General features: G+C 41.7%; 1 protein-coding gene across 1 annotated transcript in view; it reads left to right on the top strand.

Moving 5' to 3' along the window:
• Window positions 1-26,105, top strand: part of LOC109930944 (ras-like protein family member 10B) — a 167,204-nt gene extending 141,099 nt beyond the window's left edge. Inside the window, exon 3 of the mRNA XM_048612764.1 lies at window positions 25,835-26,105. Coding sequence (XP_048468721.1) covers window positions 25,835-26,105 — 271 coding nt within the window. The remainder of the gene's footprint in view (window positions 1-25,834) is intronic.
• Window positions 26,106-26,680: the final 575 nt, after the last annotated feature.

The raw sequence follows: 26,680 nt of genomic DNA, 5'->3' as shown, positions 1-26,680 counted from the left end.
TTAAAAGCTTGTGGACTCCTACAAAAACCATCAAAAAAGGTTAATGGAATACTGAGGGCTTACTAATAAAATGGACAGGTCTTATGTTTTAATTACATTAAACTTTAGTCAGACCTCCTCTGGAATGCTGTGTGCAGTTCTAGGCATCGCGGCTCCAGAAGGATACATTGGAGTAGATACAATATCTATTCATTACAATAATGCCTTAGTTTAAAGGATAAGTCAGGAGCGTGGTTTACGTAAACAAGGCTTGCAGACCCTTGATTGAAAATTATTAAGCAATGATCCAGACAAGGAGGCTAAAATGACAAAAAGAGTCAATAAGGTAAATCAAAATCAAAACCACATTTCTTAACTTTTGATGACAGCAATTTGGGAAGATAAAGTTTATGCAGAGAAGAAATGTGACAAGAGGATAAATTGCTCAAGAAACTCAGTAGGTCTGGCAATGTCTGTGAAGAGATCTCTCCACAGATGCTGCCAGACCTGCTGAGTTTAATAGTGAAGGCCAGACATACAATTGGTAAGTGAACCTCAATATAGTAAAATGCAAGGCAGTACCTTTTGCTAGGAAGAGTAAGGAGGCCAAAGATGCATTGAAAATGAGCTGTCTAAAAAGGACAGAGGAACAGAGGGATCTGAGGAAACAGATGTAAGCTTAAAAAAAGTTACAAAGTAGTTTAGAAGGCTTTAACCTTGTATTCAAACTGAATCTGTAACCTGTTGGCCTGGAATAATCCCCAAATTACAAGACCATCAAACTGAAAAATCAGCCTGGTTTGATGGAGAGTGCAGGAGGGCATGCCAGGAGCAGTACAAGGCATACCCAAAAATGAGGTGTCAACCTGGTGAAGCTACCAAACAGCACTATTTTCACACCAAACAATGTAAGCAGTTTGCAAAGGAAAGAACTAAGCGTTTCCCCACAATGAATGGATCATCTTTAAGCTCAGCAGTCCTACCACATCAAGTTGTGAATAGCGGTGGACAATTAAACATCTAACAACTAACAGGTGGATGTGGGTTCACAAATTCTCACTGATGGGGAAGCCCAGCACATCAGTGCAAAAGATAAGGCTCAAGAAATTGCAAATATCTTCAGCTGGAAGTGCCAAGTGGATGATCCATCTCAATCTCTGCCTGAGGACCCCAGCATCACAGATGCCAGTCGTCATCCAAATTGATTCACTCCACATCACATCAAGAAACAGCAGAAGGTATTGGATATTATAGCCCCAGATAATATTCCAGTGCTTGGAACGATGACTGTCATAAAAATTACAGAGTGGTACTGGAAAAGCTATAAATGTGTTCCTTAGAAGACACGAGAACTGAAAGGTTATACCTATCAGGAGAAACAATTGAACAGAATAGGGTTGTCAATGTTTCAGGTCCAGTGACCCTTCTTCAGAAATCAGTTCACTGGACCCAAAATGATGACTCTGCTTTCTCTCTCCAACAATTTCTGTTTTTGTTACAGACTTCTGTAAGACCATAAGATATGGGTGCAGAATTAGCCCATCGATTCTACTGTGCCATTCAATCATAGCTGATATATTTCTCAAACCCATTCTCCTGCCTTCTCCCAATAACCTTTGATCCCCTTACTAATCAAGAGCCTGTCGAAGAAAACACTCAGTGACTTGGCCTCTACAGCCTTCTGTGGCAATGAGTTCCTCAGATTCACTACTTCCCAGCCGAAGAAATTCCTCTTCATCTCAGTTCTAAAGGGTTGTCACTTCACTCTGAGGCTGTGCCTTCAGGTCCTGGTCTCTTCTACTAGTGTAAACATCTTCTCCACATCCACTCTATCCAGGCCTCTCAGTATTTTGTAAGTTTCAATCAGATCCCTTCTCATCCTTCTAAACTCCATCACACCCAGACCCAGAGGCTTCAACCGTTCCTCATATGACAAGCCCTTCACCCTGGGATCTTTATTGCAAACCTCTTCTGGAACTCCTCCAAGGCCAGCCCATCCTTCCCTCGGCACTGGGCCCAAAACTGCTCAAAGTATTCCAAATGCGGTCTGACCAGAGCATTCTACAGCCTCACCAGTACATCTCTGCTTTTGATTTATAGCTCTCTCGAAATTAATGCTGACATTGCATTTGCTTTCCATGTTGCCAACTGAACCTGAATGTTAACTTTAAGAGAATCCTGAACTACGACTCCCAATTTCCGTTGCGCTTCAGATTTCTGCAGCCTTTCCCCATTTATAAAATAGTCTATGCGTCTCTTCTTCCTATCAAAGTGCATAAGCTCACACTTTCCCATATTGTATTCCAGCATCCTCAGTTCTTTGTTTTATTTTTAAACAGAATAAGATTTTATCCTCCAGAAGAGAAAAATTAATTGATGATCTGATAGACACGTTCAATATTAGGAAACAGTTTGTTAGGCCAAATGTAGAGCAGATGTTTCCAGATTATGTTTCCAGTGGTTATGATCCCAATTTTTTTTTTGGTTTAGTTATCACGGTGGTTAATCGCTGCTACATATTCATTACAATTGTAAAGGTTCTTTAAAAATAGAAAAATACAAACAATACTGTTATAGGAGACAGTTTTGTAACAGCTTAACACGAAAATAAAAATTCCTAAAACGATTTGGAACAGAAATTCAAGTCCAGAGAAATTGTACTTTTACTGAACTGATTCCTTCCAGTTTCATCTTCTTGAATTTTATGATTGCTTTCAGAGTCTGATGGCATGAACCTTTCATAATTCTGATCGCCATAGCTTTTTCAGTTCAGCTGTTTTTCTGACAACTTGAAGATTTCTATCCAAACTCCCCTGGCTTGGAAACTTCACAAATTGGAAAACATTATTAAACTTGATTCTTCTGCTGAAATGAAAGCAAAACGAATGGGTTTGTTCTGTTTACTCTGCGTACCATAAATTCAGCAGTATAAACATTCCATCCAGTAACACTACAGACGTTCTCCCAAGCACTGACTGATTTCTTGGAAATGATGTATTTTGATCACTGTTAAAGAAGACTTCTGACCTTTTGAAAAAAAATCCTTCACGGAACTAACCAAAGTCTCTCTGCTTCCATTTTGAAATTCAACTTCCAAAAATATAATATCAGTAATATATATTGTACACCTTGCATCACAACCTTCAGGTAATATCAGATCTAGTAGTCAGGATATCAAATAGTGTCTAATAAATACAACAGTGAATTCAAAAGAAATGTCTTTACCCAGAGAGTGGCAAGAATGTGGAACTCCCAACCCCAGAGTAATTGAGGTCAATATTATCAATTCATTCACGGGAAACTAGATAAACACATATAGGTCAAAGGAATAAAAGGAGAGTCTTCAAGTAAACTCAATTCCGATAGGATTAGATAAAGAGGAATCGAGGTGGCTTATGTGGAACGTAGATAACGACATGTTCTGAATAAGTTGTACAGCCTCAATCAGTGTTGTAAGTAAGATGTTTAAGTTGTAATTGTAATTTTTGTGGTACAGATCAGCCAAGATCTAATTAGGTTGTGAAATAAGCTGAATGGTCTCCTGCAGTTCCTATGTACCTAGTCATTAAAGCTTCCGATAGTATGATTCGTCTAACATTCTCTGATAGGAAATGCAGCTGGTTATATGCGATCCTGCGGCTTTTGTTAAAAAAAAGGACCTCCTACAGTTTGCTCTTCAAACAATCTGTTTGAATTACCAGAATTATTCCTTTAATATCTATTAGAAGCATTTTTAATCTGTGAATTTACATCCTACACATTCTGGCTGAAGATGTCCATGTAGTAAATGTTGCTCCAATGAAAAAGCTTCACCAAAGAGGTGGTTAAAACTTGGGTAGGCAAGAGCAAAATCGCAGAACATCCTCACCATTATCTTCAAAACTCAGTGTCGAATCGACTTCCACTCTGTAGGTGCACTGGAGAATAAGCAAATGTTAAACTGAATATCAGATTCCATCCATGTTCTAGTCACCTTCCCATTTAAAAAATGCTGCTGATACTAAGGGCAAGATAAGAACAAAATTAGGCGAGTTCACTGACACTGATCGACCATTCAAACCAATTTTAGCTGATTGTATTTCAACTCCATTAACCTGCCTTAAAGCTTGTACATAACAAATTCTTGAAATTTTCAATTAACCTGGCTTTAGCAACAATTGGAGAATAGAGTTACAGATTTCACCACCCATTGCGCAAAAAAATATTTTTTGACTAGATAGTTGATCAATGAGCTCCATTATAATCTTTTCTATGTAGCAAGAGTAATAGTTAACTTGGAAAAATTCCAAGAATATGATCATACTGGAAAGTTGAGCTAATGTAATAAACTGTAGGAGTACAGGGTTATCAGATTTGTAAAATACAGTTAATTCCTTAGCACACTCTGAGATCACTCAGCATATCCTTTTATTTAACTTGAATTGGTGAAGCTACCTTTATTCTCTGCTTACTTCTACCTTTTTCCAGTCACAAGTATGGGATGTAATGATTGATTTAGAAATGCTTCTGTGCAGAGCTAGATTTTACTAATGAGAAAATTTACAAATAAGATAGGAGCACATAAAGGGGCGATAAAGGGTGTTTACCTTCTTTTCCCAAGACCACATTCCCCGGATTCAGAAAACTGTACTCCAGAATTTACTCATCGGCCCAACTTACGCTTTTGCACAGGCAGCTAACTTCAGCAAGATAGTACTTCCTGCGATTTTGTTGCCCTGAGCTCTAATCTTACTCAGTTGCGCTTTCAGACCTCATTTTGTGCTGCATTTAACTATTAGTGGCATATGCCTTCTCCTGATTCCCAACTCCAACAGTTACCTACCTACTGACTCCTAGAACTCTTCCTGAGTCTCTGACCGCACAGAGCTATCCAACTGCTTGTAATGTCTCAATAAGCCCCAACTACACAGAACTAGTGAAGTTCATTCACCTCCTTAGCAGTACAGATTAAATGTTGGACTAGATTAATTTAGGATATCTGGTCAGCATGGATGAGTTGGACTGAAGGGTCTGTTTCCATGCTGTATAACTCTACGACTCTTCTGTACAGCTGCTCCTGCAAGACTGTAGCAAAAAAGTAGGCTGTGTTTAAAAAGCTACAGTTTCTCGTGAACACCCAATTGGGAGTGGGTAAGGAAATCAAATAGTGACGTTGCATGTAAATTGTGGGTTGATTTGTTCTTGAGTAACTGCTGTTAAAGATAGTCTGCATATTACTGATGTTTATAAAGGATATTTTTGAGCACTCAAACTATCGACAGCTGTTAGTTGTTATAAGCTCTTTATTAGTATTGGTAAAATTTACTAGCATTAGTTAACTGGCTGGGAGGTGTGACACATAAAAACGTAGGAGAGTAGCTAAAAGAAGCATTGGTCATCTAGGGAGCAAGACTGGGGAAAAAGTGAAACGGCTGATACTGAACAAGGATTTTGTGTCTCTCTTCATAGTGGAAGAGAAAAAAATCATCTCAGGATGAGTAGAAAATTGAGTCAAAAGGGAGCGAAGGACTTATTCATGATCACTAGAGAAGAAGTACTGGGAAAACTAATGGGATTAAAAATTGTCAATTTCCCTAAACCTGATGATCTGCATCAAGGGTGTGAATGCAGAGATAATGGATGCACTGGTTATAATCTTTCAAAATTTCCAAGATTCTAGAACAGTCCCAGAGGATGGGAAACTTTAAATGAAACACTGCTATTCAAGACAGATAGCAAGAAATGGTAGACCAGTTACTCCAACATATTGTGAAAATGCTGTAATTCATTATGAAGAAGGTAGTAGGAAAAGTTGCCATAGGGGTACTGGACCATAAGACTGCCCTCTCATTAGACTGAGCTGACTAGTGGCAGTTTAACCTGGGGTTGCCTCAGGTTCATGTAAGTCTTCATGTAAACTCAACTGGTACAGGAATTGTACCCATGCTGTTGACATGCTGACATCACTCTGCTTTGCAAACCAGCCTTCCAGCCAACTGAGCTAAATCACCTCCCCTTAAAGGTGGTAGTGGCAGGACATTTAGAAAATCAAAATGATATAAGGCAAAGTCAACATAGTTTTACAAAAGGGAAATTGTGTTTAACAAAATTATTAGACTATCTCAAGGCTATGGCAAGCAGGATAGATCAAGAAAAACCAGTCGATGTACTGTATCTGGATTTTCAATTGGCATTTGAGAAGACAATGTAAAGGTCATTGCACACAATAAGAGCTCATCATGTTGGAGTTGATGTATTAGCATGGATGCCCAATTGGCAAGCACAGTCTGAGGAAATGATTATCTTCCTGTTGGTAAGCTGTAACCAGTGGAGTGCCACAGGTATCAGTGCTAGGAGTTCAACTATGTGCAATCCATTATTAATGACTTGAATCAAAACCCAAGATGGCAGCAAGGTAACACACTCCAGTCGAAGCTCCTCTGCTCGCGAGCTCCTTTTCCTTTTTCCTTTCTTTTTTTCTTTCTCTCTCCCGCTCCCTTTTGCAGTATTGCCCGTCCCCCACCCCACCCTTTATCATTTTTTTAAACTTTGACTATTTAACTCTAACCTGAAGCAAGAAGTTGCCTTGGGTGACCGGGTGGGAGCTGAGCACCCGGGCCGTGTCCTGCAGCTGTAGTGGAGTGAGCGCAGGCTGGAGCATTGTTGGTGAATTGGACATGGGTCGGAGCAGGTCCCGGAGGGGCCGAGCCCCCGGAGTGATGGATGGGCTGAGTGGCCAAGTCCCAGAGCAACGGAGGGGCCGTGTCCCCGGAGCGACAGTGAGGTCTGGGCATCGTGGGGCCGAGTCGCAGAGCGATGGCTGACCAAGAGAGATCTTCAGCGGGATGCAGCTTCGATGGGCCCCGGAGCAGTGGCAGCATTTTTCAGAGGCAGTGGCTGAGTCGGATGTTGGGCCTGTGAGGCCTGGAGCAGGGCTCTCATTTTCCATGTGGATGAGGCCCACGACAGCAACATGGTGTGGACTGGTATAGCCCAGAGCAGGACACTCTCAGTGGTATAGCATGGGCTGGAAAACCCAGAGCAGGACTCTAGCGAAGCAGGAAAGAAGGAAAGTTGGACTCTTTTTAAGTTATCTTTATTTTATTCTGTGAATGGCACTCATAGACGAGCAACGGTGCACACTTTTCACTGTATTTTACTTTGAATATATGTGACAATAAAGGATATTCAATTCAAGTGAAAGGACGGGCTATTTTTCAGCCACGTTTGTTGATGATACAAAAGTGCACAGGAAAAGAAGTTGTGAGGAGGTTCTAAAGAGTCTCCTGGAGAGTATAGATAGTATGAGTAAGTGAACAAGGAATTGGCAGATGGAATATAATTTGGGAAAATGTGAACTGGCCACTTTGGCATGGAGAATAGAGAAGCAGCAATTCATTTAAATGAGAGACTGCAGAATGCTGTGATACAGAGTGATCTGGGTGTCCTGGTACATGAATTAGAGATTCTAGAATGAAGGCACAGAAGCAATTAGGAAGGCAAATGAAACGTTGACCTTCATTGCAAAGGGGATAAAGTACAAAAGTAGGGAGGTATTGTTACAACTGTACAGAGCATTTTGATGACTCTGTATCTGGAGTACTGTGTACAGCTTTGATTTCCTTGATGGACAGACTTGCATTGGAAGCAGTTCAATGATGGTTCATTTGGCTGAATCTTAGGATGAAGAGTTTGTCTTATGAAGAAAGTTTGAACAGGTTGTGGCTATGTTCATTAGGATTTAGAAGAACAAAGGATCAGGATGTTGCCAGGTATGGAAGGTTTGAGTTATAATGACAGTCTGGATGGACTGAGGCTTTTTTCACTGGAGCATAGGTGGTTGAAAGGCAAACTTATAGAGGTTTAGAAAATAATAAGGGGCATAGAAAGAGTTAATGGCAGGTGTCTTTTCCTTAGGATGGGTGACTTCAAGACTAGGGGGCACATTTTTAAGATGAGAGGAGAGAGATTTTAAAAAATGACATGAGGAGTAATTTTTATTTACACAGAGGGTGGTTTGTGTGTGAAATGATCTTTCTGAGGAAGTGGTGGATGTGGGTATTTTTACAATGTTTAAAAAAACATTTGGATAAGTACATGAATAGGAAAGGTCTGAAGGGGTAGCACGGTGGCTCAGTGGTTAGACAGCGCCAGGGACCTGGCTTTGATTCCAGCCTCAGGCGACTGTGTGGAGTTTGCACATTCTCCCCATGTCTGCATGGGTTTCCGCTGGGTGCTCCAGTATCTTCCCACAGTCCAAAGATGTGCAGGCTAGGTGGATTGGCCATGCTAAGTTGACCGTAGTGTTCAGGGCTGTGTGGGCTAGCCATGGGAAATGCAGGGTTACAGGAATGGGCCTGGGTGGGATGCTGTTTGGAGGGTTGGTGTGGGCTTTTTGGGCCGAATGGCCTATTTCCACACTGTAGGGATTCTACTCTATAGGATATGGAGCACGCAGGTGGGACCAGTTTAGTTTGGGATTGTGTTTGGCATGGACTGGTTCGGCCAAAGGGTTTGTTCCTGGCTGCATGACTCTATGAATCTATCACTCTATTGAAACAGATTATGCAGGACTTGACAGGGTGGAAGCTGAGAGGATGTTTCAGCTTGTGGGGGAATCTAGAACGACAGGCCACAGGGTAAAAATAGAGGTGTTACATTTAAAACAGAGAAGAAAAGGGATGACTCCTCTCAGAGGGTTATTTTTGGAATTCCCAACCTCAGAGAGCAATGTAGACTGTTTCATTGACTATGTTCAAGACCGAGTTAGAGAAAGTTTCAATGGTCAAGGTAGTTAAGGGTTTGGTGGGTGAAGGCAGTAAAGTGAAGTTAAGGGCATAATCAGAATCAGCCATGATGTTTGTGAATGGCAGATTAGACTTAACGGGCTGAATGGCCTCTCTCTTTCTTAGGATGTTATGAACATTGAATTTGAAGACCTTTGTGACCTCCATAGGATGTGTAGAACACCAGATAAGTGCAAATCAATGTTGATTGCTCAGTTAATCTGGGAACGACTGAGTACTTACTAGGGAGCCCAGGCTTGGGGAATCAAATCTTCTGCAGTTGTTGTACATTTCGTCACTATCTTTCGCATGTAGCATTTCATAACAGATAAACAGAAATAAGCCATTGACCATCACCTGCGAGATAGAATCTATCCATATATTGAAAGACAGTATGAAACGGAGAAAGGGGGTGCAGGAGCAGAAGAAGCTGGGTGTTTATGTGCACAGATCATTGAAGGTGGCAAGGCAGGTGGAGGGTGCAGTTAATATATCACAATAATGTTATTGGCTTTATTAATGGGGGCTTAGATTACAATGGCAAGGAAGTGATGTCGAACTTGTACAAGGCACCTGTTAGAACACAAGTGGAGTACATTTGTGGGCAAAATTATCAGAAAGATGTGAATGCATTGGAGACAGTTGCAAAATGATTTACAAGAATGGCTTCAGGAATGAGAAACTAAACCTTTAAAATGGTTAAATTGATTCCAGTGCCTTGCGGGTGTGTTGGTGTTATTGCAAGGTGAAGAATCAGGAATACAGAAACCAGTGGCATATTTTTCGAAGAAGTTGAACCAATACCAGAAGAAGTGCTCTACAGTTGAAGAGAAGACTGGGATTGTTACTGGCTCTGAAACATTTTTGAAATTGAACAATCTTGTATATTTCAATAGAATCATCTTTCATTCTTTCATCACAATCACAAAGAAACACTAATATACACTGACCTTCAATCTTTGGTGTTTATAGAGAGATTCACACCTTAAACAGCAAGATTTTGATGGAGCTTGCTAATTCAACCATACTAAGCAAGAATTGTTTTTATCTTGAGCAAACATTAGGGAATTGCAGTTGCATTACCAAGAGTGAAATGGTACTAGAATATGTTATAAATTACAAAAGGAAAAATGAGAAATTGCATAAATTCTGGATTAAGAACTGGAGAGGATATATCAATGTAATTTTGTGTTTTATTGCTAAAATATCATCTTTACCTCAGAAATGACATTTCATCTCCTTCGAGGGTGGAGATAAGCAAGGACTACTTACATTTCATTTGGAATAAAGCTGGGAAAATGGAGGTTTGGGCACTGTTATGTTGCAGTGAAGATACCAGGTTTTTTTTCAACTTAAGCGTTAAGAAGGCCTTGTAACTTTTGGAGAAACTGGATCTGAAACTTTGAGACAAGGAGGCACCAGGTGCCTTTGGATTTTAAAAAGCTGCATGCTAACAGCTTTTGGTTGGTTAGCTGAGTTGGCTAGGCAGCCACTTTGTAACGTAGCATAATGCCTACAGTGGGGGTTCAGTTCCCACACTGACTGAAGTTACCATGAAGCACTGTCCCCTTACCTGAGATGTAGTGACCCTCAGCTCCCAGGAAAGAGCAGCCCTATGGCCTGGTAAGGATATGGGGACTTTACCTTTATTATTCCTATTTGCTTGTATTTATTGTTAATAGAAATATTTTTGTGCTAAATTTACAATGATCTTCAGCGCTTGCTCAAGATGTCATTTCTTCTATTTGTTTGTTTATTCTTCCCCCGTTCCGTAAGACACTGTCTTTTTTCAGCTACAGTTCCATGATTATCAAAGAAATTTCTTACTGTTGAATCTTCATGTATTAGATTTTCCACTTCCAAAGAAGGGGAAACATTAATCATTGTAGTCCAAGTCTAGCTGGCTGCGTCTGGACACAATGACTAATTCGGCATGTAATGCCTTGCTCATTTCCTTCCACTCCTATTAGCAGATGTCAAGCATTCTCAGTGACACTGAACACTTAATTCCAAACATCCTTGCTGCTTCCGTACTTTTATTTGATTTGATTTGATTTATTATTGTCAGGTATCTGGGTACAGTGAAAAGTTTTGTTTTGCATGCAGTACAGGCAGATCATAGCACACAAAGGGCATTAGGGTAATAGAACAGAGCAAAGAGAACAATGTTGTGGCAGCAGAGAAGGCGCACAGAGAGCGAGATCAATATTAAAGTTAAAATTTGAGTGGTCCGCTCAGAAGTCAAATAACAGCAGGGAAGAAGCTGTTCTTGAATCTGTTGGTACATGTGTTTAAGCTTTTGTATGTTCTGCCTGATGGAAGAGGTTGGTACAGATTATAACTGGGATGGGAGAAGTCTTTGATTATGCTGACTACCTTCCTGAGGCAGCGAGAAGTATAGAAGGAGTCATTGGATGGAAGGCTGGTTTGCATGATGGACCGGGTTGTGTTCACAACTGTTTGTAGTTTCTTATGGTCCTGGGCACAGCAATTGCTGTACCAAGCCATGATGCATCTTGGTAGAATGCTTTCTATGGTGTATCTATAAAAATTGTAAGAGTCCTTGTGGACATGCTGAATTCCCTTAGCCTCCTGAGGAAGTAGAGGCGTTGTTGTGCTTTCTTGACCATAACGCCAACGTGGTTGGACCAGGACAGATTGTTGGTGATTGTCAGTCCTAAGAACTTGACACTCTTGACCATCTCCACCTCAGCACCATTGATGCAGACAGGGGCGTGTCCTCCACCCTGCTTCCTGAAGTCAATAACCAGCTCTTTCATATTGCAGACGCTGAAGGAGAGATTGTTATCTTTACACCATGGCCACCAAACACTCTGTTGCTTTCCTGTATTCTATCTCATCATTGTTTGGGGTCCGGCCTACAACGGTGGTGTCATCACCAAACTTGTGGACAGAGTTAGGATGAAAGTTGGTCACACAGTCATGAGTGTACAGGGAGTATAGTAAGGAACTGAATACGCAGCCTTATGGGGCATCAGTGTTGAGGATTATTGTGGAGGAGGTGCTGTTGCCTACCCTGACAGATTGCAATGTTAGGAAGGGGAGGTTGATCCCCTCTGATAATTAAAATTGAAACACAAGCCCCCAATCTTTTACAGCGGGAGTAGGGGTCCCCTTCTAATAATTAAAACCAAAACATCCAGAGAAGCTCGCCTCACCTTGTAATCTGCTGAAGGAAACAGGAAAAATGGCGTAACCTACCTTTCACCTCCCAGTCTGTTATAAAGGAGAGGTTAAATGAAATGAAATCCTTTCCCTTACTCTATAAGTAACAAGTAACAATTTATTTATTTTAACCCTAAAAGTGAACAAATTAACAGAACTACTAACAAACCAAACAATTCCTCCCAACTACTAACTATTCCCTAACTGAACAAAATTCTACTGGTATGCTGTTCCAATCCACACAAATCCAACTTATATAAACCCAAGTAATAAGAAAACTAAATTAAAACTTAGACTCTCAAAGTCCATTCAGGGTGTGTCTTCTGGAATTTTCTGCCTTATCTGCTGTCTCTCCAGTCATAAACGCCTTTCTTCTGCTGATCCTTCTGTCAGGGATGTTTTCTCCGTAAAGTCTTCTGTGAGGATTTCCAGCTAGAAGTGCCATGGTACCTTTTGTGGGTAGATGGTACTTTCTCAGAGAGCTTAGAGATTCCTGTGAGAGCTAAATGCTTATTCTTCTGATGATGGTTTGCTCTCCCCCGATTTTCAAAAACCCTCTTCTTATATACCTTGGATGACATATCAATTTTCCTACAATAGCAGTGGTCTGAGGTTGTCAAAACCATTAGATTTAAGTTCAGTTGGTTTTCAATCTCTTAAGTGCTTGGTTTAAATTAATTGGCTGATTCCAGCTCATTGCCAAAACATCAAAATAAGCCTAAGGTTTCCAATCACACAGCCAATTGATACAAGTTTCAATGTCAGAACTGGCTGTATCTATTCAGCTGCTTATAAACACATTTTTGGTGTAAATCTCCAAGCTTAGAAAAGCATTTTCCTCTTAAAGGAACCATGCACTCTTCCCCCCCCCCCAGCATTTTTACAAACAAGTTCTAGCTTCCTGCCTTCCAATTCACGCGTACTCTACACAACTTTGTAACAGCGGTCTATGGGTCCAGAAGTCGAGGATCAAATTGCAGAGGGCAGAGCAGAGGTCTAAGTCTCGGAGTCTGAAGATTAGTTTGATTGGAATTATGGTGTTGAAGGCAAAGCTGTAGTCAATAGGTAAGAGCCTGACGTAGGTATTCTTATAATCCAGATGTTCCAGCGCTGAGTGTAGGGCTGGGGGGGACGATGTCCACCGTGAACCTGTTGCAACAGTAAGTGAATTGCAAGGGATCGAGTCAGGCTGGGAGGCTAGATCTGATGTGAGTTATGACTGACCTCTCGAAGAACTTCGCTTGAAACAGGTGGGGACTTTAGAACGTAGTGAGGAGAGGTTAAAGATGTCTGTGAATTTTCCCACAGCTGGTCCGCACAGGATCCATTGGGCCTGTGGCTTTCTGTGGGTTCATTTTCAAAAAAGCCGATTTGACGACTGCAGCAATGACTGAGGGAACAGGTACATCCAAGGCCGTCGGGGCAGGTGACACCATTTCACTGACCTTCTGCTCGAAATGAGTGTAAAATGCATTGAGCGCATTAGGGAGGGATGTATTTTTGTTTGTTATTCTGTTCTGCTTTGCTTTGTAGCCTGTTATGTCGTGTAGGCCTTGCCACAACCAGCGGGTGTCCATGTGGTTTGTTTGGGTCTCTAGCTTAGCCCGGTACTGTCTCTTGGCATCTCTAACGCCCTTACAGAGGTCATACTGGATTTCCTGTAAAGGTCAGGGTCGTCTGAGTTGAATGCCTCACACCTGGACTTCCGTAGGCAATGGAATTCCCAGTTCATCCATGGTTTCCAGTTGGGGAACGTTCGGATTAACTTCTTTGGTTATTTGTTGCCTTAAAACAAAATACTGATATTTGAGTTGTCTGTTGCTCTGCTTAACACAATCTACAACTTGTGATTCCACAGGGTGGAAATTTTAAATTGTACAATGTGCAGAGGTCCTCTAGGATCTAGAGAATGCTGGACTAAGATGCAAGCCCAAGGTCAAAACTAATGTTTCAAATTAAATAACAGATTTAATTGGGAACATTGAAGATTTAATAAACCTGTTAGAAAGGTACATTCAATAATATTTGTAGTATGCACATGCCAGCTCACTAAACTTTCTGAGTGCATGCTGCTTATGATAAATATTGTTGTCACTATCCTCTAAGCCCAGAAAACAACAGGACCTGCATGGTCTAGTGTGGTAAAGGAGAACCATTTCCTAATCTACCTAGAAAAGGCCATTTTATTTCAATGAGAGTTCTGTTATTTCATAACTAATAGTTATGAGATTGTGGTGAACATAGAAATGGACTGTAAAAGCTTCAATAAATGTGTGAAGAGAATTTTTTTTTCTTTTATTCATTAATGGGATCAGGGCATCGCTGGCTAGGCAGCATTTATTGCCCATCCCTAATTGCCCAGAGGGAAGTTAAGAGTCAACCACATTGCTGTGGGTCTATTTCCAGGTCAGACCATGTATGGATGGCAGTTTCCTTCCCTAAAGGACATTAGTGAACCAGATGGGTTTTTACAACAATTGGCAATGGATTATTGGTCATCATTAGATTCTTAATTCCAGATATTTTTATTGAATTCAAATTCCACCATCTGCAGTGGTGGGATTCGAACCCAGGTCCCCAGAATATTATCTGGGTCTCTGGATTAACAGTCCAGCTATAATACCACTAGGCCAATGCCCACAGATTAGTAAAGACAAATTAATAGATACTTTATAGTCAGAAGTCATGAAAATTATAAAAGAGAACAAAAAAATGGCAGGATAATTGACCACATACTGTGTGAACTGAAGAGAGAAGACTTCATAGAAGACTATCATAAAAGACATGATAACAGCATTAATGGAAGTAGACAAAGCCAGCATGTCTTTATGAAATATAAATCATGCTTAATAAATCTACTAGAGTTTTGAGTATATACTAGCAGAATAGTTGAAAGAGGACCGGTTGATGTGGTATATTTGAATTTTCAGAAGACATTTTATAAAGTTCCCACAAAAGAGGTTAATAGGCAAAGTTAAAGCATATGGGATATGTTGGGGTGAACTGAGTATTGATCAACAGGAGACAGAGTGGGAATAAATAGCTCTTTTTCCAAATGGCAAGCAATAACAAGTTAACATTTCCAAGCTTGTTGATAAAATACAAAACTGGGCAGAATTGCAAGTTGTGAGGAGGAGGCAAGGAGGCTTCAAAGTGATTTAGACAAGTCGAGTGATTGGGCAAACTATGGCAGATGCAGCACAAAGTCCTTAAGTTATGAATTTATACCCTTCAGTGTAAAAAGAAGAATATTGTTTAAATGGTGATATATGGAAGTACAAGGGAATCTGGGTGTCCTTGTACACAAGTCAATGTAAATAGACAGGTAGGTACAGCAAGCAATTAGGGAAGCAAATGGTATATTGGCTTTTATTAAAAGAGAATGTGAGTTCAGATGTAGAGATGTCCTACTGCAGTTACACAGGGCCTTGCTAAGACCACAAGTGGAGTACTGTATGTGATTTTGGTCTCCCTACCTAAGAAATGATGTACTTATCATAGAAGGAGTCAGAGGAAGTTTACTAAGCTGATACTAGGAATGGCAGGAGTGTCCTATGAAGACAGATTGATTCAACGGGATGTATATACAGTAGCGTTTAGAAGGATGAGGGGAATCTGATTAAGGTATATAAAATTCTAATAGGGCTAGACAGACTGGATGCATGGAGGACGTTTTCCCCTGTTTGGGGTGTTTAGAATCAATGGACAGTGTTAGGAGATGGGGCAGGCCATTGAAGAAAATCTTTGTTTGCTCAAAGAGTGATGACTTTTGACCAGACAAGGTCACTGAATATGTTTAAGAACAAGACTGCTATTTCTCGATGTTAAAGGCATCAAAGGGAATGAGGAGAAGGCAGGAATATGACAGAGATAGCGGATCAGTCATGGTCATATTGAATGGCAGAGCAGGCTCAAAGGGCCGAATGGCCTATTCTTGCTCCTAGTTTCTAAGTTTAACAAGATATAGTGTATTACATGTTAGCAGTTATTTACAGGTTACATCAATAGGATAGACATTGTTAGAGATTTTGAGGAGAACCAGATGTTCAGTCTAACTCCTTCATGATCCTCAGCTGTTCTGCCCATGTGACATCTTTGTAGAAGGCAGTATTCATGGAACACCTCATGTCTTAACCCTTTCAGACCCGTACACATTAACATCCATTCAGTCAGAGACAGTAAGAACTGCCGATGCTGGAGTCAGAGATAACACAGTGTGGAGCTGGAGGAACACAGCAGGTCAGGCAGCAATTTCTGAAGAAGGGTCCCGACCCGAAACGTCAACTTTCCTGCTCCTCTGATGCTGCCTGGCCTGCTGTGTTCATCCAGCTCCATACTGTGTTATATCAACATCCATTCAGGATTTTTTTTCTATTATGTTTTGTTCACAATTAAGTATTTTTTATATAGAATCATCTGAGATAAATGGTGGATGAAAGCATCCTTAATAAATTAGTAATTGGCCAATTTTCCTGTGATTGTATATTAATGAATTAGAGGGATTTGGTTACTCGTTTTTGATGCTCGACATTTTCCCTGTTGAAGCTATTTTGTTTATCGTTACTACCTTTTGATTTCCATGAATAAATCCCTAACAAACAAGTGAGTATTTCAGGCAGCAGTGATTTCTTATCCTGCAGATGCCTGAATCCTTGCAGTGGGACACATTGAGAAAGGACTTTAATTGTTAAGGGAGCCACATAATCAGAGCAGTTCAATTAGATTTGATACTTTATCTCTTTACAGGGATCGTTTAATCTATATTTAAACCAACTGACTCATTTGATTGGATTCCAGTCTACTCTCACTCTCAAGTAAATGGTTTTTGCATTAGTCAATTTCCTGTATTATACCCAGTCAATCAGATGTGGGATTTTGTGGTGCAGTGGTAATGTCCTTACGTCTGAGCCAGGAGGCCCAGATTTTAGTCCCACCTGTTCAAGGGGCATGTAATAACATCCCTGAATAGGTTGATTAAAAAATATCTTGGGCCGGGTTCTTTGCAGTCCTGGGTTGGCTTCTGGATTGGGAGCCAACTCCTAGGGATTTACAATAATGCCCATTCAAATCAGCGAATAGCTTTTCTGTTTCTTATTTGATGTTTGCTGTGTTTTGTTTGTCACTTCCTCTTTCCTGCTTCCATGCCATGGAGAAAGAAAAAGACAGAATTATATTTTTATATTTTTTCTGAAGAAGGGTCTAGGCCCGAACCGTCAGCTTTCCTGCTCCTCTGATGCTGCTTGGCCTGCTGTGTTCATCCAGCTCTACACCTTGTTATCACAGAATTATATTACTTGCTTATCACGCTCTGCTTCCTGTTCTGTAAAGTGAGGACTGGAATATTAACTCAGGGTCTGGGACTCCCACTGGGTTCTACTGGTTTTTTTAAGCAGTATGCCATCCTGTGTAATCCCTCCACAGGCCCTGGCCTAACTGGTAACCTCATGCCCTGTGTCCCACAAGGAAAGTGAGTGGGCTCCCAATGCCGCTGGCTCAATCTAAGGGCCTGCTTGTTCTGGAACGTCCACTTGGCCATTGGGATCAGTTCTTGATCCTTGTACAAGCTGGGGGCAGTTTCTCCCTATCTACACAATCTGCCCACTCATGATTTTGAAAACCTCTATCAAATCTCCTCTTAGCCTTCTCCTTTAAGGAAAACAGTCCCAACTTCTTCATCCTAACTCCATACCTGAAGTTTCTTATTCCTGGAAACACTGCACTCTTTATAATGCATTCACGTCTTTCCTATAATGTGGTGCCCTCAACTGTACACAATACTCCAGTGAAGGTCTAACAAGTTTTTTGGACAAGTTCAACTCTTTGCTCTTGTATTCTAAGCTGCTATTAATAAAGCTGAGGACACTGTACGCTTTAATTACTGCTCTCTCTACCTGTCCTGTCATTTTCACTCCTCATATACACCTAGCACCCTCTGCTCCTGCACCCCCTTTAGAATTGTAATGCCTATTTCATATGGTCTTTCATTGTTCTTCCAACCCACAGTATATCACCTCACACTTTTCTGAATTGAACCTCATTTGCCACCTATGTGCCCAATCCACCACCTCCGCTATATCCTTCTGGGGTCTACACTGCTGGAAAATGGGATTAAAATAGTTAGGTGGCAGTTTTTGATAGGCATAAATGTGATGGGCTGAATGGCCTTTTTACATGCTGTACACCTGTACGATTGTTCTCACAGCTTATAATTCTTCCAAGTTCTGTGTGATCTGCAAACTTTGTAACTGCCTCCTGCACACCAAGGTCTCGACCCTTAATGTGGAGCAGGAAATGCAAGGGTCCCAATACTAATCCCTCGGCAATTCCAATACAAACCTTTCTCCACTCTGGAAAAAATCTATAACTCTGTTTCCTATCAGTCAGCCAATTCTGGATCCAGGTTGCTATTGTCCATTTTCATCACCGTCCCTGACTTAAAACTTTCCCTTCAATTCTGTTATGTAACACTTTCAAATGCCTTCTTAAAATCCATGTATACCACATCAATAGCATTACCTTCATCGACCCTTTCTGTTAAATTTTCATAAAAGTTTAGAGTTAAATTGATTTCTTATTTAGAAATCCGTGCTGAACCTTCTTAATTGAAACCAATCTTTTTCCATGTAGCTACTAATTCCATCCCAATTAGTTAACTCTGGAATTTCCCCACTACTGTGGTTAAACTGGCTGGTCTGTATTTGCTTGGCTTATTCTTACGAGAACAAGGCAGGAAGGAGGCAGTCCTCTGGCACCACCCCAGAACTTTAGGAAGACTGAAAAATAATTTCCAGTGCCCCTGCAAATCCACTTTCATTTCCTTCAATATCCTTGGATACGTATCACCTGGCCTCAGTGTTTTGTAAACTTTAAGTATCAAAATCTATCTGAGACTCCTTCCTTATCAATTTGGAATCATTCTAGTGACAGGAGTTTGCACATTCTCCCCACATCTGTGGGCGTTTCCTGCAGGATGCTCCGGTTTCCTCCACAGCCAAAAGATGTGCAGGTTAGGTGGAAATGTGGATTTACAGGGATGGAGTGGCTCTGGGTAGGATGCACTTTTGAGGGTTAGTGTGGACTTGATGGGCTGAATGGCCTGCTTCCACACTGTAGGGATTCTATGATTCTATGACTGTGTTCCCTGCTCTCACCATGGGCTGGGCAGCATTTCTCTCTTTGGTAAAAAATAGGTGCAAAGTATTCATTTAAGACCCTAGCAACGCCCCCTGCCTCTACATGTAAATCCTATTTTTGGTCTCTAATCAGCCTCACAAGTCCTTTTATGGCTTACAGCTCCTTTCTTCCTGCACATTCTACACAATGTTTCAATTCTGTGCAGCTTATATACATCTCTTGTTTTCCGGTTATTTAGAAATCTAGCTTAACCACTATTTCCTATTCCTGATATCCCTATCCTTGACTCAAACTTTCAGAACTCGGGAAAAGCACTCTGCCTGTCAGGGCCCAGGGACTGACTGGAACATAGGGCCTTAATTTTGAACAGGGGCTGTATTGGACTCAAAACATTAACTGTTTCTCTCTCCACAAATGCTGCCAGATCTGCTGAGTTTCTCCAGCAATTTCAGCTCCTATTTCACATCTCCGGCATCCATTCTACTTTGCTTTCATTTAAACATTTTGAAAATTTTTTACAGTTGTCTTGGAAGCCTGAAATTTACGTTGCTGAAGAAGGACTTGGTGACAAGAGCATTTTACAGGAAGCAATTTGAAGGGGATGGGTATGAGTACTTTGTAATGCAATCGGTAAAACAGTATTCAGTGTCTGGATAACAATATCTAAGTGAAAATGTGCCAGTCTAACCATGAAAGCCCTGTCACACGTCACCTGCAGGAAACATGGACATTGTTAAAAAGGACTTTTTCCATAATGGTGAGGTAGACATAGCGGTCAGTGAGATCCAGCATGGAGCTCAGTCCTAGATACTGATTATTCTGGATCTGAATTTCATGATTTGGTCCTACCATAACTCATTAATGAATATATATTGTGTTTGTATGTATGTGCCATTTGACATCTAAAAGCTACCAGTCCGGAGTAAAATGCAATTAATAGGGAAATGCAATATTGGCCTTTATTGTGAGGGATCTGGACAGTAAAGGGAGGTAGTTAATGCCTCACTTCTGAGCACCAGCACTTCAGGATGGAGAGTTCCTAGAGAAGGTGCAGAGCAGATTCACAAGAAAAATTATCAGGACAGGTTGCATAAACTAGGCTTGTATTGTCTAGTTCCAGGAGTTTGTAAGGTGGTTTGATTGAGGCATTTAAGGAAATGTTGAAATGATACATTAGGAGGAGCATAAAGAAGATATGTCATCCAGTTGGAGGTTGAAGTAAATGGGGACATAATCCTAAGATTCAAAAGGGGCTTTTTCACATCAAGAAAGAAATTTCACATTGGTGCAAGCACAAAAGGCCAAATAGTGTCCTTTTGTGCTATAACAATTCTGTGATTGTGTGAAATCTGAACTCCCTTTCCCACAATCTCCACGGATGCTGGGACAATTGGAACTTTCGAGACTGAGACTCTTTGTTTGATAAGAGCTCAAGGTTTAGGGAGCAATGGCAGATAAATGAAGCTGAGACAGATACAGATTTGGCCAGAATCTAACTGACCGGCAGAACTGGGTCAGGAGCCTGAATGACCTACTGCTGATGCAATTTTCAAATGATGCCTGTCAATAGCTAAATGCTTTGTTCTTAGCTAAAACAAAAATGATTTTCATGGTTTAGTCAAAACCTTCATGATGTGAAGATTGGAAAACTCACTGTCATGAATCAAGTAGCATTGCAAAGCCAGCAAACTTGAGCCAAAATGATACAGGATATTCACATTCTGTCTTTCAAATGAGTATTCTTAATAAAGAATTTAGTGCTGCCTCCTGACGTTTGCTGCTTGTGAAAATGCCCTCATTTTCATTTTGTCTGATGCCAGAATATGTTTCGATGCAAGTTTTGTTTTGAGCGTGCCTGTTGTTTGACAGAGGCTGGTTGGCAGCAAGTGCTCGGTGTCTGGGGGAGGGAGAGGTGAATCAGATGAGCTCGCTCCTGGTCTTTCACCATTTCTGCACACAAGGGCAGAAATGGAACAGGGACCCTGACTGCTACCATTTCCTGTACCGCTCAAAATTCAGAAGTACTGAAGGAAATCGTATCACCACTTTCGGGCATCCCTGTCTGAAATAAGCAGAGAACTTTTGATTTCTATTTCAACCTATTGCGCAAAAGGACACCATTCAACCCATCAAGCCTTGCTGGTTCTTTGGAAGAGCTTTCAATAAGTGCCCCTAAATAGTGCCTCTTTCTCTAAAGCCCTATAAAATTTTTCTTTAAATGCATTCCGACTCCTTCTGAAATTTGTTACGGAATCCACTTCCAAAGTCTTCTCAGGCCAAGCATTCTGGATCATAAGGACCATTTTCCCTTGTGTTCTCACAAGTTTTTTTTATTGCTAATTATTTTAAACCTTCTCTTCTGCTTAATGATGCTCCTTCCAGTGGAAACAGATGTTGCACCATCTTGAAAACCTCCTTTAAATGTCCCCTTAACCTTCTCTGTCCGAGAATGAACAATCCCAGCTCCTCCAGTCTCCACATAAGACTGAAGTTCCTCATCCTTGAAACCACTCCAGTAAATTTCCACAATCTCCCTCTAGGGCTCTTTTAATATGTAACACTTTAAAGTGTGCTGCTCAAAGGTTTAGTAATTTCCTAGCTTTTGCAGTCCATGCCTGACAGCTGAGCATCGTGCCTTTTGGAATCAAACTCATCAATTTGTCCTTCCAAGTACAAAAGTTTGGATGCATATACCCACAGATTCCATTCCCACACTGCTTTAAAATTGCCAACCAACTCATTAATGTTGTCCCTTCCCCATTTTCCCGAGTAAAATGTACCCCACGACATTTCATCTAAAAATGAATAACTCCTGCTGTGAACTCAGCATTTCCCAAAGGTCATATGGAGAGTTAAAGGACAAAGCATTGCAAATTTTCAGATCATTAACCATAGCAACTCGAGTTGGCAGAGTCACTGGAAGCAGTGATTAAGTTGCCAGAGCAATTAAAAGTAACAATAACAGATTGACGGAGCCATCATAAGTGTGAGCAAAACATGCAGGTTCATTTCTGGATAAGCGCAATTTCAAGACTTTAAAAGTTAAACTTTTATTTTGTTAACCACTTAGAGAACCACGCACAGTACTGATCCCCAATTAAATGGAAGCACTAGAGAAGTTGCATAATAGATTTGTAAGCATCATGTCTGAACTGAGAAGTTATAACTTCCAGCAAAGCCTAAGGGGTGACCTGACAGATCCTTTTCAGATTATCAAGAAGTTTGAAAGGGTAGACAAACAGATGTTATTTTAAATGCAAAGTAACTGTGGATGTTGGAAATCTGAAATGAGAACAGCAAATGTTGTAAATACTTAGCAGGTTTGGTAACATCTGTGTGGTGGGAAACTTTGAGAACTTTCTGATGAATGGTCACAGACCCGAGACGTTAATTCTGAAGCTCTCTCCACAGATACTGGCAGAGCTGCTGAGTACTTTTAGCATTTTCTACCATGAAAATGATAAGATAACAAGGTAATGAGCAAGTTAGACAAAAGAGAGCCAGTGGATGTGATCTGTTTGGACTTCCAGAAAGCCTTTGACAAGGTGCAGCATAGAAGGCTGCCAAATAAGATAAGAGCCCATGATGTTGGGGACAAGGTACAGCTGGTGACTAGCGGATTTCCGCAGGGGTCTGTGTTAGGACTGCAACTATTCACATTCTACATCAATGATCCGGACGAAGAAACTAAGGGCATTGTTGCTAAGTTTGCAGATGACTCAAAGATAAGTGGAGGTTCAGGTAGTATTGAGGAAGTGGGGAGGCTGCAAAAGGATTTGGACAGACTAGCAGAGTGAGCAAAGAAGTGGTAGATGGAATACAATGTGGAAAAGTGTGAGGTTAGGCACTTTTCTAGGAAGAATAAGAGGCATGGACTATTTTCTAAATGGGGAAAGGCTTTGGAAATCTTAAACACAAAGGGACTTAGGAGTCCTAGTTCAGGATTCTCTTAAGGCTAATATGCAAGTTCAGTTGATAGTTAGGAGGCAAATGCAATGTTAGTATTCATTTCAAGAGCGCTAGAATGCAACAGCAGAGATGTACCACTGAGGCTGTATAAGGTTCTGGTCAGACCGTATATGGAATATTGAGAGCAGCTTTGGACCCCGTATTGAAGGATGGCTGTGCTGGTGTTGGAGGTGGTCCAGAGGAGGTTTACAAGAATGATCCTACAAATGAAAGATTTTCATATGAGGAGTGGTTGAGGACTCTGGGTTTGTACTCAATGGAGTTTAGAAGGATGAGGAAATATCGTATCAAGGGCAGGCCTTATACAGTTGATGGTAGGACCCTAGGTAGTGTTGTAGAAGAGAAATTTGGGTCACGGGTATCGAATTGAATTGAATTGAATTGAATTAGCTTCATTGTTACATGTACTCATGTGGGTACAGTGAAAAGCTTACAATCACCACTTATGGCACCATCTTAGATACAAAAGTACCTAAGTACAGATTCTTGAGTACAAATTCTTAGGAAAAAGAAATTAGAAAATCAAGGAAATAAAAATTCCAGCATTACAGACCTTCAAAAGTGCAAAATCATAGTAATACGTTAGATAAATAAATAACAGAATAACAATCCTTCCACAATAAAAAAGAAAAATAAATTTAAAAACAAAGAATTTAAGACAAAGTCCACTTAAGTCCATTTCATGGCTCTGGGCTCGAGGACCCGACTCTTCGTTGGAATCCTGGGCCAGACCCATCACGATGCCAAAGGAAATGCTGAGTGGAGCCACAGGTTGGCTGAAGCCGCCGCAAGGAGACCCAGGCCAATGCCAACGAAAACAGCCACCAACGCCACTGATAGTTCTCCCAGGTGGGACCAGTCCGACCATGCCACCTGCAGAAGCGTCAAGGAAAACCCCGGCCATTGGAATCCCGGGCCTGGACCCTCCTCGTCTACAGCCGCCGCGGAAGCATCCATAAGGAATGGCCAGATCCACACCATGTCCTCCATTGCAGCAGCCTCCAGGAACTTACTTCCACACCCGAAGCTACCAAATGAACGGAAGACGAGCCTGATGTTCAGTCAGCTCGACTATGCAGAAGCTGCTGGGAAACCCAGACTAGCCTCTAACATCACTGTCATGAGTCTTCGTGCTGGGCCTCCTCGAGGTGGAGAGGGTGTTTAAGAAGGCAATTAGCACACTTGCCATCATTGCTTAGACCTTTGAGTATAGGAGTTGTGATGTTACGTTGAGGTTGTACAAGATGTTGGTGAGGTCTCTTCTGGAATACTGTGCCTATTTCTGGTCGCCCTGTTATAGGAAGGATATTATTAAATTGGAGAAGGTTCAGAAAAGATTTACCAGGATGTTGCCAGGTATGGAAGGTTGAGTTATAAAAATAGGCTGGGGCTGGGACTTTTCCCCTGGAGTGTAGAAGGCTGAGGGGTGACCTTATAGAGGTTTATAAAATCATGAGGGGTAGAGATAAGGTGAATAGCAAAGGCTTTTTCCCCAAGATGGCAGACTTAGAAACTACGTGCTGTATTTTTAAGGTGAGAGGAGAAAGTTTTAACAAGGTCAGGAGGGGCAACTTTTTTACACGGAGAGTGGTTCGTGCATGGAACAAGTTGCCAGAGGATGTGGTGGATGCAGGTACAGTTACAACGTTTAAAAGACATTTGGATAAGTACATGAATAGGAAAAGTTTGGAGGGATATGGACCAAACACAAGTAAGTGGGACTAGTTTAGTTTGGAAACGTGGTCGGCATGGACTAGTTGAACTGAAGGGTCTGTTTCCATGCTGTATGACTCAATGACTCTACCTCATTGAAACTTACAGAATACTGAGAGGCCTGGATAGTGTGAATGTGGAGAAGATGTTTCCACGAGTAGGAGAGAGTAAGAACAAAGGGCACAGCCTCTGAATGAAGGGACCATCCTTTAGAACTGAGATGAGGAAGAACTTCGTCGGCCAGAGGGTGGTGAATGTGTGGAACTCATTGCTGCAGAGGGCTGTGGAGGCCAAGTTACTGAGTGTATTTAAGACAGAGGTTCTTGATCAGTATAGGGATCAAAGGTTACAGGGAGAAGGCAGGAGAATGGGGTTGGGTTGAGAAACATATCAGCCATGATCGAATGGTACAGCAGACTCAATGGTCCGAATGGCCTAATTCTGCTCCTATGTCTTATGTTGTTGCTATTTGGTGGGCGAATAAAAATTAACAGTCGTAAATATAATAATAATCACTTGTATATCCCATAAGAAACTGAAGACAAGCACCTTTATTCAGGGAATAATGAAAATGTAGACTTCTCCACTGCCAGTTGAGATAAACTGTCAGGATGCATTGAAGAGGAAAGTAGGAAATGAGATGAGAAGGTGTGAAGCTGGGGTGGCAGGGGTTGGAAGAAATAGAACAAGACAACTCCATGGAATGGGTCAAGGCCAGCATCAAGAGGCTGGGCTGAATGGTCTGTTTCTGTTCTGTAAATTCTACAACAGGCTGGCTGAAGCGGGGGTCACGATCCCGAATGGGGTTGCAAAATTTGGTCATTTCCAGTTCCAAAGAAAAACCATCTGAGCCCTCCCCTCCTCTGCTCAATGGGTTTACTCCAACCCACCCTGCAGCCCTCACTACCCCTACTCAGGCAGTGCTGCTACAGTTCTTGTTGAAGGGGGAAGGTGGGATTGGGAGTTAGGGACATTCCGGGGTGGCAGTGGGGAAACTGTTTTGGGAAGCCTGACATCTCGCGTACTCAACCATTTGTTCCTTTGACCTTCTCTCTCTCTCTCTCTGTCTGTCTACTCTCTCCTCGCAGGATGATCGGGACCAACGAGATCCCCATCATCATTGTCGGCAACAAGCGGGACTTGCAGCGGGGGCGCGTCATTCCCAGGCGGAACGTCTCCAACCTCGTGAAGAAGACATGGAAGTGCGGCTACATCGAGTGCTCGGCCAAGTATAACTGGCACATCCTCATGCTGTTCAACGAACTCTTAAAGACGGTCGGGTGCGTGCGCTGCAGGCACGTGCACGCTGCCATCCGTTTCCAGGGAGCTCTACGGCGGAACCGGTGTACAGTCATGTGACCCAACTCCCCTCCCCAACTCCCCACCCCCTTACCGCTTGGACTTCTGGGAGTGTGCTAGCGAGGGGCCTCCGGACCCCGTTCAAATACGTATTGGGCCGATTTTCCTTTCTCAACCGCATGCGGCACACAATGTTTCAGCTCCGCCTTGCGTGCACTGGAGATCGGCGTGCCCGGTTTTACCAGACCTTCAAACCGTGCCTCCCTGTGTGCTGAGTTGTAAAGTTGTAAACTCGCCCCCAATCCCCCTCGTCACGATTAACTTCCATTCGTTATGAATAGTATCTGATGAGTTTGCTCAGCAATAACTAATCCAAAGGTCTTCGGAACACTATGTGAGGTTTGGCATGGAGCACCAGCCCACCAGCTGATCTGTGTTCCAATCTAGTGTCTCTCACAACTCAGTGGGGAGCACAGACCTAGGGGGTTCACGTTCATAATTCTTTGAAATCTGCATCACAGGTTGGTTAAGAAAGCGTTTGGCACGCTTGCCTTCATCGCTCAGACCTTTCAGTATAGGAGTTGGGACTTCGTGTTAAGGTTGTACAGGACATTGGTGAGGCCTCTTCTGAAATA

This window comes from Rhincodon typus, chromosome 26 (assembly GCF_021869965.1).
Source record: "Rhincodon typus isolate 14 chromosome 26, sRhiTyp1.1, whole genome shotgun sequence".
Taxonomy (NCBI): domain Eukaryota; kingdom Metazoa; phylum Chordata; class Chondrichthyes; order Orectolobiformes; family Rhincodontidae; genus Rhincodon; species Rhincodon typus.
Note: the sequence above shows the minus strand (reverse complement) of the source record. Positions and strands in the feature narration are given on the sequence as shown.